This window comes from Trichechus manatus, unplaced genomic scaffold (assembly GCF_000243295.1).
Source record: "Trichechus manatus latirostris isolate Lorelei unplaced genomic scaffold, TriManLat1.0 scaffold00070, whole genome shotgun sequence".
Lineage (NCBI taxonomy): Eukaryota > Metazoa > Chordata > Mammalia > Sirenia > Trichechidae > Trichechus > Trichechus manatus.
In genome coordinates this window covers 6,704,849-6,719,748 of record NW_004444006.1, presented here as the reverse complement: position 1 = coordinate 6,719,748, position 14,900 = coordinate 6,704,849, and the positions used below count along the sequence as shown (strand labels likewise).

At 53.2% G+C, this 14,900-nt stretch overlaps 1 protein-coding gene across 3 annotated transcripts in view; it reads right to left on the bottom strand.

Moving 5' to 3' along the window:
• Positions 1-13,661, bottom strand: part of DLG3 (discs large MAGUK scaffold protein 3) — a 60,293-nt gene extending 46,632 nt beyond the window's left edge. The window contains exons 1-9 of one of the 3 annotated variants that reach the window (XM_004380111.2): positions 13,262-13,661; positions 9,863-9,913; positions 9,318-9,442; positions 8,920-9,089; positions 8,485-8,621; positions 8,011-8,155; positions 7,260-7,419; positions 5,476-5,632; positions 4,142-4,244 (exon numbers count right to left, since the gene is read on the bottom strand). In XM_004380111.2, the coding sequence (XP_004380168.1) occupies positions 4,142-4,244; positions 5,476-5,632; positions 7,260-7,419; positions 8,011-8,155; positions 8,485-8,621; positions 8,920-9,089; positions 9,318-9,442; positions 9,863-9,913; positions 13,262-13,618 (1,405 nt within the window). In that variant the 5' untranslated portion in view covers positions 13,619-13,661. Of the gene's footprint in view, positions 1-3,194; positions 3,368-4,141; positions 4,245-5,475; positions 5,633-6,538; positions 6,766-7,259; positions 7,420-8,010; positions 8,156-8,484; positions 8,622-8,919; positions 9,090-9,317; positions 9,443-9,862; positions 9,914-13,261 lie in introns of those variants that run through there. The other 2 variants (XM_004380112.2, XM_004380113.2) reach the window with 2 other exon arrangements.
• Positions 13,662-14,900: the final 1,239 nt, after the last annotated feature.

Below are 14,900 nucleotides of genomic sequence, written 5' to 3'. Positions count from 1 at the left end.
AATAGACAAGGTTGCTCTGTCCATAACAGTTTGGAACAATCAGGAGTGAAACTATTAAACAGCATCTCTCACTGTGGTACCTTATCATTTAGCACTTCTATTTCTATTTTAATATTTTACAAAGCTTCATTATAAAAGTACTTGTTAAGTACCTGTTATGGATTGAATTATGTCCCCCAAAAATATGTGTTGTAAATCCTAACCTGTATGTATGCCTGTGGTTACAATCTCATTTGGGAATGGGTTGTCTTTGTTATGTTAATGAGGCAGGATTAGTGTAGGGTGTATTTTGAGCCAATCTCTTTTGAGATATAAAAGAGATTAAACAAGCAAGCTAGGAAGCAGGGAGATGCCAACCCACATGAAAATCATCCAGGAGCAGAGGCTCAAAAGAGACAAGGACCTTCCTCCAGAGCTGACGGAGAGAGAACGCCTTCCCCTAGAGCTACCACCCTGAATTCAGACTTCTAGATTCCTAAACTGTGAGAAAATAAATTTCTGTTGGTTAAAGCCACCCACTTGTGGTATTTCTGTTATAGCAGCAATAGATAACTAAGACAGCACCCGTGCTAGGCACAACACAAAGTTCAAATAGAAAGACATGGCTCCTATACTTCATGATGCGTTTAACCCACCCTATGCAAGCCAGATTATGGAAGAATCTCAGGGCTACAGCATTCCCAACAAGTGGCCATCTAGCCCCTAAGTGTCCAGGGGAGATACATTACGAAGCAACTGTCCTAAACCTATCACCCTTCCAATGCTTGTATTCCCTTTATGTATTAAAGGAAGGAGAGGAGTAATGAAAATCATCTAAAATCGATTGTGGTGATCGACACCCAACTTTGTGAATAAACAAAAAGCTAACGAATTGGTCACTTTATATCGGTGAATTGTCTGGTATCTGAATTATATCTCCATAAAGCTGTTTTAAAAAGGACAAAAAACTGTGTTTACTCTGATAGTTCTAACTAGTCAAAGTTATTTTCTAAGCTCTCACATTAAAGAATATCTAGCTAAAGGCTGCACTGGTTTGGCTGGTTTAGCACCTCAGTGGCCACTGTGGTGATCACTCTAATCTTACCCTCCACATACATCATTCTTTCTCTCACTTTCTTTATCTAGTCTCTCTTCTGTTATTTCCCAAGCCCCTTTCCTGTTGCTCCTCCATTCTAACTCTGTCTTAGGTCTTTCAGGAATTTGCAAGCACGGTTTTGTTCTAACTGGTGGACCTGAGAGTTAATCCAATTGCAGACCCCTGGAAACTTTCCCTCCATGACCTTAGGCAAGTCAAGTCCTTGCTAATGTCGCTAGTCCGGTTTTCACAATGAGAGACTGGACTGTGATCCTTTGCACCTCTCATATTCTATGGCTCTAGGTGAAAAAAAAAATCCAAATAATGAACACTTACTTGGCCAATAATATGCAGTCTCTGTCATTTTAGCCAAGAGACATATATTTGGATTATTCATTTTGTAAATATCCACCATGATGCAATCATCCAAAGAAAAGTATTTAACATATTTATAAAATGATCACCATGGAGTCCTTATTTTTAAAAACTAGCACTTTATCAAAGAAAATTCAAAGCCCAACCTGGAAGCCTTGATAGTCCCTCTGGACCAGTCTCCAGGGGTCCATTTTCAAATGAAAGAAAAAAAAAGGCTTTTCATTGTTGGAGCCCTGTTGGAATTACCAAACCAAAGAAAGAAGTAAGACCAGGGTGGTAGAGCCTTAACAACAATGGTTCAACTAAATCCTAACAGAAGGAAAGGCCTTGTTTAGCAAGTGGTAGAAAGACCTAACATAACACAGCACCTCAACATATGTTATAGACTCTCGCTCTCAGAAATATGCTCAGAGAGCAATAAACACTGTAGGAATTCCTTACCCTGGACAACTTGCAGCTTTTTGTCTAAACCAGTTACATTCCCCCAACAAAACTCACAGAAATATGTAGTCACCAGTTTCCAACATACCACCACTATAGACACTCTAAATTCACAGTATTGTTTCCATGTGCCCAACATCAGAGAGCAAAACCGAAAGAACCACATGAATTTCTCCTACATACACACACACAAATATGCAAGAAAAACCATTTCCTTTGCAGAGTCCTATGTTCTCTAAGTTGTGGGCATGCCCTGGATAAATATTGATTGCTAATAAAAATCAAACGGTTACCTCCATACGGAGAAGCAAACAGCACACACGTAAATCATAAAAACAATAACCCCAAGGTGAGTTCCTTGTCATTAAACTGAACACCAAATACGGAGTGAAATGACTCGAAGTGTCTATTTGCATCCCTCTTTCCCACTGTCTCTGACCAACAAGCTCTATTAGTTACCTCCCCACACTTCTGTCCCTCATCAAAAAAGCCTCTGCAAAACGGTCAGCTGGCCCCTTCAGGCTTTCCCTTCAGGCTGTTGGCTTGAGGCTCTAAAAGAAAAGTGTGGGGGGAGGGAAGCAGAAGGCACAAAGGTAGGCGCTTTCGTTCCCTTTCAACTTTGCGACAGGGCGTCCAGCCTCTCCCCTTCTCATCAGGGAACCAGAGCACCTGCCAGGGAGAGGCCCCTTCCTCCACCTTTGTAACCGATCCACAGGGCCTAGGTGTCTGAGGAGCCCAGGCGTTGCAGACCAAAGGGACAAAGGCTGGGCTTACCGAGAGGAGGGGGAGGTGAAAGAAGTCGGGAACAGGACCAAAAACTCTTGCAAACAGAAGGGGAGAGGGGAAGAGGCAAAGAGAATACCGAACCAATCTCGGATATTTCCAGAGGTAGCCAGGTTTGGTGGAGTAATGCGTGTGGGGGGAGGGGAAGATTTAGAAAATTCCTCCAGGAATAGAGATTAGGGAGCTGCTAGGGGGGCAGCAGCGGGCAGGAAGGAGGCTGAAGGCAAGACTGAGGCCGCGGCGAGAAGGGGGAGCATTTCGTGTGTGGGTAGAGATGATGGCAAAGAGGTAGTGGCCAGGAAGGGCCCAGTCGGCGTTCCTGGGGCCTGGGAGGGGGCCCTCAGGAGGGGCTCAAATGATGGCTGCGCGCCGTGCGGGGGTGTGGGCGCGCTAGGAAGGCATTCCGGGTAAAGGGCAGAGTTGAGGGCGCAGTGTTGGAAAAGAGAAAGGCCGAGAACAGAACCGTAGAGAGGCTAGGGGCAACTGTGATGGGGCCTGACCCCTGTCCGCCCCACCTCACCTGGCGCCGGATCAGAGTCCAGGTCTAGTCCTGAGAAAGCGCAAGCTGCGGACAACCCCTCCGTCCAGCGCGGGAGACCATGGACACAAAGCGGGGCGCGCGAGAGGAGGGAGCAGGGAGGAGAAGGAGAAGGGGGAGGGGGAAGGGAGGAGGAGGAGACGCCTGAGGCGCGCAAGGGGAGAAGGAGGGGCACCCGCCACCCTCCGCTTGGGTCAGGGGGCGGGGCGTGCGGCTGGTGGCCGCGTTCGTCCCGCCAATGGCCACTCCACAGGCCAGCTGGCTAGGGCGTGCCTTTCCGCAGCTCACCTCGGCACCTGGACCTTGGCTGGTTCCAGCCAATCAAACGCCTTCATTTGCATAATCGCCCATTCGCCCCCAAACCTGGGAACCGCTCACTGAGAATAAAAAGAAGGCCCCCCCGGCAGGGGAAAAAGGTCGACTCCAGACCCCCTACCCCAAAAGCATAGCAACACCGTTCTAGCGCTTCTGCGTCGTTCACAGTCACCCTGATGAGGGGAAGGAAGTAGGGGTTTGGCCCCAGATCTCTAAGATCGGACGTCTTTTCCCCAAAGTCCTTCTAGCCAATAGCTGCCCTCCCCCTGCTCCAGGGCACACAGTTCCATGTTTTCGCCTCTGAGCCCTGCATCTCCCCTCCCCTTTTTCCTGTCTCCCTAATCTCTGTGCTTAATTTCCATAGGCTGCTGCCCACTGCTGGTCTTCTGCTGCATTGCAGCCCTGATCAGCAGGCTCTGCACATAGCCTGATTGATGCTCCCAAGCTGACCAAACCAACCTCCGTCCAGAATGAAAACGAGAGAGGAAGAGGTTACTGCACCAGGGTAGAAGGGACCCGGTGAAGTGGCTTTGTTACCTACGATGGCAAAAAGCCAACACTTAGTAGAAGTCTAAACTCCCCAAATCATCTCTCCCCATCCTCCCTTTTCCTACCTTCAGGCCGGTACTGGGCCACAATGGTGACTGACTGGCCAGCCCGTTTCAGAGCAGCGGCAGCCTGCTCATGAGTTGCATTCCTCAGGTTCACTCCATTCACCTGTACAAAGAAGGGAGTCATGAGCCAGCCCCAAAGCAAGAAAGGAGTCCTGTGTCCTAGCAGTCAGGAGTGGGTGATGGGTAGCCCATCCCTAATCCTATTCAGATACCTTTCCCAATATCCCATCCTTGCCCTTAAGGCCAGAGACCTAAAGGACACAATATTTCTAATGTATTACAGGCTTATGTTCTGAGGACTCCGTCATAAGTTGGTTCTGATATAAGTCAAATACTTCATCTTTTTTTTTAGTTTTCATTATTATTGCCTTTTATTATCAGTATCTTTATAAATCCGATCTTTATTTGTCTTTGGGGGTTGGAAACATTACATATAAACTTACAGATGTATTTTAATATATACATACATACACACATCTATTTCACTGACTTTCCATTATCATAGGCCTTAATGATCTTCATCTTTATATCTATGTCTAGAGCCTTCCTCACCTTCTTTTTTGGATTAGAATTTATAGTGGCATGACTTCTTTTGCTAGACATATTATTGGGGGTGTAAGCGGTACAGGTGTTACAGTGTGAGAAACTTGAACAACTCGGCTTCAAATTAACAACTGATGCCTCTGATAGAACGAAACGCTGAATAAGATTACGCTAATAGGCCTGGTCTACAATGAAGTCAGCGTCAGTGTCATAACCATGGAGTCATAGTAGGAATGGCTGTCGAGAGCGTGCAAAGTTCAATTGTCATATATCGTTAGAGTTACATATTGCCCAACTTTCTATCCCTTATGACTCCTGACACCAACTTCACTGTCGACCAGGCAATAACCTGCTACACAGCAGTGTTTTGAACAGTAAATCATAACACTGAAAATCTGTGAGTGAACATCTGAGAATGATAACATCAGCAAATCACACGCTACAACATTGTATGTAGTACATATCAATAACGATAAGATGTACCCCCCCCAAAAAAAAAAAGACAGTTGTAAGTGATGTTTGTCGTAACTCAAATACATCGTAAGTCAGGGACTACCTATAATTATCTTTGTGTGGATCAAGTGTCAATCGGGACATTTATTTCCTCAAGGATGAGTCTGGTCTTGGTCCCTGTCCCTCACTAAGGATGTCTATACAGAGAATGTAAGTTTTCTCCAGCTCTTAGCCCTTACCCCATCTCAAGAAGCATTGTCTACAGAAAGCAAGGTCTCCTGTCCTCCCTTTTAGACTAGCACAGCTCCCATCCTCCCACCTCTCCTTTTTCTCCTCACCGATAAGATCCGGTCTCCCCTGCGCAGCTCTCCACTCAGGTCAGCTGGGCCTCCTGCCAGGATGAAAGAGACAAAAATGCCTTCTCCATCCTCTCCTCCTACAATGTTGAAGCCCAAGCCTGTGGAGCCCTTGTGCAGGATGATCTTGCGAGGCTCCCTGGAAGGAAAGAAGTGGAAGGATCAGGACAAGGTAGATGTAAACTGTTGTTACTGTGGGGGCAAGCTTGTAACAAAGACCATACTTGCCACAAGGAGTAAGGACTGGAGTCCCTGTGTATGATACCCTGTTCCTCCTGTCCTCTCCTGAAACCTGCTTGGCTGCTGTTTTCTGCCAGGTGCCAAGTTTCAGTTCTCTTCCCTCCCTCCTTCCTGAGGGCTTGGAGTCAACTTCCCAGTCCCCTAACCTCTCAGGGCAACAAATCCCTGCCATCGGCTCTAGAGACCAAATCTTAGAGCCCACTTGCTGGTTCTCTTCCTCCCCAGATTCTCCTGTGCTACCAATCGGTGTGACGGAAACTGGGTCACAATAAGGGGAACCAGTTAGGGGCAGTGGAACCACCCTGAGGTTGATTGCATCCACCACCCACAAAGTTCGTGTACTTACACATGCTCCTCCGGTCTCAAAATTCCACTACTAAATATCACCCCTCCTACCTTCCAACAACATATTTATTCACTAGCTACCACCATGTACCCTTGCTAGGTGATGTGGGAGACTGAGATAAAGAAATCCCAGGTCCCCAAAAGGAACTTAGGAGCCTAACTGAAAAAAGGGGACAAGCACATGCAAAATACGATCAAAACAAAACATGTCTAAAGGAGCCCTCCGTAAATGGTCACTGTGGTATCAGGTGAGAGCAGACGCACAACACAATCTAACGTGTATATCCACACAACCTGACTCCCAGTCTGCTCCCCTGGCCCACCACCTTCCCTTGTTGTAAGCATCTTTCATCAGAGGAGCCCCAAGTCCAAGACTCCTCCTTTCTCACTGCCGTCTCGATTGGGCGGCTCCGTCCCTGAGCTCCAGATGCTCTTCCTCACAGTCCTCCACTCTTCCTACCTTGCATCCCCTCCAGGCCGCAGGGAGCGGAGCGGCCAGGCCCACCTCTGCGAAGCCCTCCTCCAGGCCGAGGCTGAGGCTGAGGCCGAGGCCGAGCTCCAGCCCAGGGTCAAGCCGGAGCCTGAGAATTTGCGTGCCCTCTCCATGGCTCCTCCGGCGGCTCTTCCCCGTCCGCCTACCCTTCCGGGCTCCACCGCGGTCTGCCCAGCAGTCTACCAGGCCCCACCCCGCAAACCTGTACCCCGGAACCCGGGCCGGCCTGACCAGTTTCACGGCCGCCGCTGCCGCCGCTGGAGTGGGGCGGGGCAGTGTTCTCTGAGAGGCCACCAAGCTCGCCAGCCCCCCAGCGTCCCGCCAGCCCCACCGGCTGAACTGATTTCTTCTCTAATTGGAAGTGAGAGCAGTAGGCAGGGCTCCAATTATCTCGGGGCAGGAAACCCTGCAGCCCACAACGCCTCAGCCCCCTAAACACTCGACCCCACCCCTTCTCTCCACATTCGGATCCGGGGCCATGCACTCGGCACTCCCCCTGATGGCAGAACTTGACCCTGCAGCTACCTCTGTCCCTCCCTAGGGCCCCAAGAGCTAACTCAGACCCGAAGCCAGCGCTGACGAGGGCCTTATCCTCTTTGCCATGCTACAGAGATGGCCGTGGCCGGCCAGAAACTTATTCCTCCTCTCTCTCATCCCTGGGCAGGATGAATTGGGGGTGGAGTCTTACCTGGTAAAGTCCTCCTCAGCCAGTATGTGCCTGGGGATAGGAGAATAGCGTGCTGGGGGAACCTGAGGAGGAGCAGGATAGCTGACCTTGCTCTCCACAGCCCCGAGATAACCCAGGCTGGAATTATGGCTTATGTGGTTGTCAGCCAAGGCAGTAAAAGCTAGAATCAAGAAAAGGAGAAAAAAGTTCAGAGACTGCTCCAGGCAGTCTACCCCATCCCCTTCCAAGGACTTCCCCCCACACTTCACTTCAAGTCCAAAAGAGACCAAGGGATGCCAATTCCTCAGGTCTCTCCTCCCCATTCCACCCACCCCCCATGATTCCTCCTCCACGGTCCCTTTCTGAATCCTTGTCTCAGTCCTGTGAGTCTTAGAAAGAGCTGAAGTCAAGGCAGTCTACAAATAAAGACATGACTAGAGGTGTGACTAATAATAACCCCTCACATCTCTATAGCCTAATACAGTTTTTGAAGAGCCTTCTTGTCCATGATCTCATTTGATCCTTGTAGCAGTCCTATGGGGAAGGCAGGACATACATCATTAGCTCCTTTTTTGCCAAAGGGGAAACTGAAGCCAGGTGAAAGGGACATGTCCAAGGTCACCAGGCTCTATGGGACAGAGCTGGGACTTGGACCCAGTTTTTTCTGAGCACTAGTCCTCTGTGCTCTTTTAACAAGGGGTATGAACTTCTTCACCTCCAAAAACCAGGGGGCAGGGGCTTCAGGCCAGGGACAGAGCTGGATGGTACATACTGCTGGCGTAGTCTGGGGGTGCGTACATGTCGTTGAGGTGGAGGCTGCCTGGCTTGGCCACCTTCAGATAGACCATATCAGATGTGTTCTTCAGTGAGGCCACAGCTTCCTCATGCCTCACATCCTGCAGATTGGTGTTGTTCACCTAGAAGACGGGAAGCCTTAGGGCTAGCCTTGGGAGAAGGAAGGGCCTCTCCAGGGAACCCTGAAGGATGCCCTTTCAGTGAAATGCAGTTGCGCTCTACCAGAAGTCCAAGTATAGTGCTGTAAGGAGCAGAGAGGCAGGAGGTAGAGGGACCCCCCCAGCCATGGAAAGAACTAGGGCCTTGGTATCCAGGTAAACATGACTCAGATGATGCTCTTGAAATTCTTCATGATGCCTGGTCCCTGAGTGAGGTTTAGGTGGAGTAAGAGGGTGCTGGAGCTCCACCTCCTCACCCTATCATTTGGGCATCCTGAGGAAGGCTGTCTTACCGCCAGCAGCCGGTCCCCGATCTGCAGGCGTCCATCCTTCTGGGCAGCACCCCCCTCAATGATCTTGGTGATGTAGATGCTGTTGTCTCCTGGGATGTGCTGGTTGCCAATGCCCCCAGCAATGCTGAAACCCAGGCCTAGGTGGGGGCCAGCAGGGAGTAGGAAGGGGCCACAAGGAGAGATTAGAGTGCTCATTCAATCCCAAGTCCAACCCCTCCTCCCAGCCAACCCATTGGCCTCACAGGAACTCCCTCAGGGGTCCCAAACATTAGGCCAGTAAGGGTGAGACCCGAGGCCAACAAAGAAGGCGGTGAGTTGAAACAGGGGGAATCAGGCAAGGAGAAAGGCCATTCCCTTCCACTTCCTACAGGGCCAGCCAGCCAGGACCCAGGGCTAGGAGCTCTGGCCAGAGCACAGGAACCCAGACAGCCGCACCTTTGGGCCCTTTGAGCAGGTTGACCTCCATGATGGTCTCGGGTGGGGGCTGTCGCCTCCGCACCACCAACCGCACCACAGGGCCTGCCTCCTTCAGCGCCTCCACGGCTCGGCTGTGCACCACCTCTGACACGTCCACCTCATTCACCCGAAGCACACAGTCATTCACCCTGCAGGGGAAGCCAAGAGGCACAACACTGCGCCACTGCCACTCCACCCCCTCTCCCGCCTTCCCCCCTCCCCATCTCCTCTCTCTCTCCCCTCCCTCCTCTCTCCTGCACCTCCTACTGCCTCTTCCCCTCCCAGATCTGATGGAAGGGTCATCTACCAGGCAGGCCCTCCTCTCCTCATCTTCATCCTGTCCCTGCCGCCCCCACCCTGCTTCCAGGCCACCTCACCCCAGCCTCCCGTCCATGGCAGCTGCTCCACCAGGGATGATCTTGGTAATGAAGATGCCAGGGTCGTCTGGGACATGGGGGTTGTCGATGCCACCCGCGATACTGAAGCCTAGGCCGGAGTTGCCCTGCAGAAGGAGGTGGAGGGGCAGAGTCTATTCACTCAGAGGGCATAAAGGAGGATTCCTGGCACCCACCTCCCTCTACCTCCTAGGGGAGGTTCTCCAGGCCTCAGAAGGGCCATGGCAGGCAGGGTCACATTTGTCACCAACCTGGTGGCTTCCCAGCCTGTGCTGTCCATTTTGGTGTGGAGGCCTCGGCAAACCCCATTCCATCCCCAGTTCCCCAGGCCTCAGTGAGCAAGGTCAGTTAATATTTGTTAGTAGATTGATTGATTGATGCAGTGATGCAGCCTCTGAGGGCCACAGTTTCTCCATCCTCTCAGTGCAGGTCTTGCCAAGAGTCTTGAAACCAAGGTTCAGGGCCCTCCCCTCTCCTGGCTCGCACCATTCCTTCCCCTCTTGTCTCCTTCCTACTGGCAGACTTACCCGCTCGAGTACTATCTCCTCATACTTGAACATGCCATCACTGCCATTCACCTAGGGGAAGACACAGGCAGTTCCCTGAGTACTTCCTGACCTCCCAGCCATCTGCCCCCTGGTCAACTTGCCTTCCCCCCACCCCATTCCCCATCGAGGAAAAAAGCTTAAATCCACACCAGAGCACCTCTTGGCCGCAGATAGGAACAGGCTGACCCCAAGGAAGACACCCCTTTCCCCTTGCTTCCAGCCATGTCAGGCCAAACCCAGCTGCTCGTGTAGCCCAGATCAATTGTCTGGGACTGAGCTGGCCAGTGGTGCAGTCAACAAGAGGCTTGGCTCTAGGGCCTCAGAGTTCACTGGGGGGGGGGGGGCGGGGATGGCCTGAGAGGGATGGCAGAGATGGAGCATGGTGGCCAAACCATGCCATACCCAGCATCCAAAGGGGACACCCAGTGACCTGGACAGGGACCCTCCCTCCTCTTCTGAACCACAGCTCTCCGTAACTTGACGATCATAGACTCCTACCATGTCAGAGCTGGAAAAGCAGCAGATACTATCTTGTTCAACTCCCCTAGTATTACAGATGGTGACAGTGAGGCCCAGAGAGGACACGGGATGTGACTAAGGGCACACTGGGAATTAGTGGTAGAGCAGGGGCTAGAACCTAGATCTCCAGGTGCTCTTTTGATTACAGCAAACTGCCAAGGCTACTGATTTTTTGGTCACACACCCTTTCCCCCAGCAGAGCTCGTGGGAGAGTGGAAAGTGGCGTCCTTCAAAGCACTTCATGACCCCTCATTCTATACCTCCTTCTTTGTCCCCAGGAACCCAATTCCTCAAATGAGCAGAAGGAGTCAAAGTCCTAATCCGTTTTCTACCAAGGGGGTTTTGATCCTGAACCTTTCATGTTTCCCAGCAGAAAGGGCCAATGGCAGGATCTGGTCAGGAGTCAGAGGCAAAGCCAGGGGAGGGACAGGAGCAGAGTGGACAAGATTCTCCATGAGGGAGACGTTGATGATCCATGGACTGATTGGAGCAGAGCTTGTGGCCTTCAACATGCAGTAGCCATGGGAGGAGAGGCAAAGGAAAAGGGTTGAAAACAGTGGGTTGGTCTGATCAACCCACAGAGGTGGCCTCCCAGACAGGACACACATGTGACCATTTGTCAAGTGAAAATGTGATTTTGAACAGAGAAATAGCACCTGCTTCCTGCCTCCAACTCTCATCCCCAAGAATGGAAGAGGTATGACTAGAAGCCCTCTTGCCTCTCTCCCCAGGCGTCCCAGCACCCCCTCCTTCCATCTTTCTCTGCCTGTGCCGGCCTTTTCCTGCCCCTTGGCCTCCTCCTCAGAAAGGAGGGCTGGAAACAGTGGGCAGCAGCTCCTCTGCGTGCCCCACTCTGTCTTCTCTCTCCCTCCTCCACCCCACGCAGCTTTGGCTTTAAGAAGCAGAGATCAGGAGTCGGGAGAGGGCTGGCTAGTCAGGGCTCCACTTTTTCTGGGCCTGGCCCCAGGACTTTATGCCTTGCAGCCCTGGGAATTGGTGGGAGGACTCTAGCTGCAACCCCACACCGGTCTCTGATCCCAGGAGGAAGAACTGGTGGCCCTTCAGAGATCCACAACCAAAACAGCTCCCTGAAGTACCACACAGAAAGATACACAGGCCAAAGGACACTCATGTGGCTCTTGTATGTACCCACATCTGCCAGGCCATGCCTCAAGCCCAGCTCGGGGAGGACCCAGAGGCTCCCACCTCCCACCGGCCCACCCTCCATTTCTTCCCACCACGCTCAGGGACTCTGCTCCCAGGACCAGGAGCCATCCAGGGATCAGCCCTGGCAAAGAAACCTTGGCCAACTGACCCAGCCCTGGGACTGGCACCCATTTCCTGGCTGGGCAGGACAAGCATGAGAGGGTGTTTGCAAGGTGAGGGCTCCAGGGCAGAGGGGCAAAGGAGGGAGGGAGACTCACTGGAGAAGGCAAGGGGCTAAGACAAGGGACACAGGAAGTGGAAAGTGTGGACAGACAGAAGGCCAGAACTGAGGAGTCCTTTCCCCAGGAAGTGCCCACCTTTGCTTTTGAGCGAGAGCACATCCTGTCTCTAGAGGAGGACGGAAGGCAGCCAGAACGGCTACCAGCTTGGGGCAGTCAGCCACTGCACTCGATAGCAAACCTCCTTCTCCCTTTCTCCCCACGCTAGGGGCTGCAGAGCCAGATAACTAGATAGGCCCTCCGCCATGCATGCCAGGGACCTGGCTCTGCCGGCCCAGCCTCCATTTTGCTGCTTCTCCCACAGATGCTCCTTCCATTTTCTAAGCTGGCAGTTTAGGCTTAGAGTGGAAGCCGAGTTGTGCCCGGCACCCAGGGGGCTCCCAAGCCGTGCCAAGTCAGGGCTGGGGTGCCAAGCTTTTTCACATCTGGGAGTATCCAAGGGGGACATGTCCCACTGAGGCCAGTCCCTGCGCCAGGGCAGCTGCCCCTTGCCTGGCTCCAGGCACCAGGCCTGGTCTGGAGCAAGAAAGCTTGCTTCAGTCCCCCCCCTCCCCCCGCCCCCAGCACAGACACACTTGGACAAAAGAGTCCGTCCTTCTTAGCAGCCCCTCAGCCTTGCTTGGGACATGCCTCTCGCCGCCTCCTCCTCCCCTTCCTTGCCTGTCAAGTGCCACACACACACACCAGCACATGCGTGCATACATTTGCAGCCACATGCTCACACATATACATGTAAGAACACACACAGGCAAACCTAACTATCCCCACAGCCTTATCTACAGAGACACCTCCACATCCAGAGAGACATCCCACACGTCCATGTGCACGTTCACACACAAAGGGACTGGGAGGGAGAGGGACTCATGGCATCAAGGGATGCAGCTTAGCGAGCCAGGCACATGGGCTTCTCTACATAGCTTCACAGGAGCTCCGTTGCCTTCCTCCACACATCCCAACATACATATACATACACACACATACACACACACACACACACACACACACACATGTTCCCCCTATACAGAGCACCATGCCCCCTCCTCCCCTCCTGTGGAGACACACACCACACACAGCCCCCACAGAACCTCCCGCCCCTGCCAGACACAGAGACACTGCTGAACCCCCGCACTAAGACAAACTCAATTCCCCCACACAGGCAAATCTGCCCCTCCGCCATATCTCCATTCCCTGACACACAGCTCCTCCCAGTCCCCTCCAAATGGAGACCGCCCCCCAAAAGACACACAGAGAACCACACATTTCCAACCGCCTCTCTTTGCCCAGCTGCAATGCTAGGGCTCAGGGTCCATGGGCTTGGAGCCCCAGCTCCCCATGCTGCACCCTAGGCCTCTAGGCCCCCACTCCCCAACCCTCATAGATTGCCCTTCCGTCCCCCTACACCGCTGGTCCATACCTGCTCATACCAGTCCCGGTTGGTGCAGGTGCACTCAGGCCACCAGCTGGGGCCGCTGCCGTTGAGTTTGGGGGTGCTCTTGCCTGGGACTGGCTTAGGGGGCACTGGCCCTACATCCCGGCCAGTAGGGATAAGCTTGGCCTTGGTGCGGGGGGTGGGGGTGGCCCCCGCCTGCGAGGGCAGCGTCTGCGAGCTGTAGCCCCCATAACCTGCGCTGGCCCCATTGCCCCCACCTGGACCGTAGGGGTCTGGCACCTGCCAGTCTCCGTAGCCAGGAGGCTCGAGGCGCCGCAGGGCGGCCAGGCGGGTCACCTCGTAGCACTCGGGGCACTTACAGCAGTGCTGGTGCTTGTGCATGGCACTGCCCCCCGCGGCTCGCACTCCCCAGCCCACGCTGGCTTCCACGCCGCCGCTGCCGGGCTCCCGGGCACACTCGCACTGCTCGGACCAGGGAGGGGGGGGCACCCGTGGGGGCGCCCGGGCGGAGCGGGGCCTGGGGCCGGGCGGGCGTCCTGGGGCCTCTGCCCCCACGCTGCCCCTCACCCACGGCTCCCCCTCCAGCACTGGCGGCTCCGTGTCGCCCGTGGTGGCTCCTGGGCCGAGGCCCAGCGGAGAAGAAGAAGCGGGAGCTGGGGCAGAGGCTGGATGCTGGGAGGACCGCTTCTGCTCTGGTCCCCAGGATGGATCTGAGTGGAGTCAAGAGCATCTCTCCCTAGCTCTCCTCTCAGTTGATTCCAGCCAATCAGGGCGTAGAGTCAGGCAGCGGCAGCAGCGGCGGCAGGAATGCTAAGCAGCGGCTCCTTAAAGGAACAGAAGCTGTGGCGCCCCCAAGGCTCAGCTCCAGCACCCTGATCTTGGGAGTACCGTCCATCTTGGTGTTGGGGCAGAGGGCTTAGACCATGGGATAGTTCGGCCCCCAATATCCTGCCCCGACGCCCCCAATTTCAGCCCGTCCTCCTCCCACTCGACTCCATCCCACTTCCAAGAAAGAGTTCAGTGGGTCCCCGGGCTTGCTCTGAGCTGGGGCCACTAGAAGTAAAGACGTGAGGCAGCAGAACAGACTAAAAGGACGTTGGAGCAGGGTGAAGGAGGTGCTGCTCTCTCTTACAGGAGACCAAAGAAAAGGGCAGCATACAAGGCCAGCTCTCCTGCCAATGCCTCCTCCTCAGGACTATTGTTCTCTCAACCTCTAGGCCCTGAAATGACCAGGATCTCACACCTGACCTTCTTCTATCATCAGTCAGGGACTCAGCCCTAGATAAGGGAGGAAAGGAAAGAGGTAAGCGCTTGTCCCTGGCCCACAGGCCCCTATCTCCTCGACTCTACCGCCAAATGTTTATGGTGGGGGATAGAGTTTCAGGATGTCAAGAAGAGAGTCCAAGACAGGAGGAAAGGTAAGAAGAGATCTGAAAGGAGAGAATCAAGTCCGTGGGTCTGGAGAAGAACTTGGGAATACCTGTCCAAGGATATCTCCTCAGCCTTTCCTGGCTCAGCCTGTTGGGCAATGGAGGAAGGATAACATGCTGGGAAGGCTCTATCTTTTTGTTGTTTTGTTTTTAGCTACCAGTTATTGAGTGTTTATAAAGTCCTAAGTGCTTTACGGAGCCCTGGTGGCACAGTGGTTAAGAGCTATGGCTGC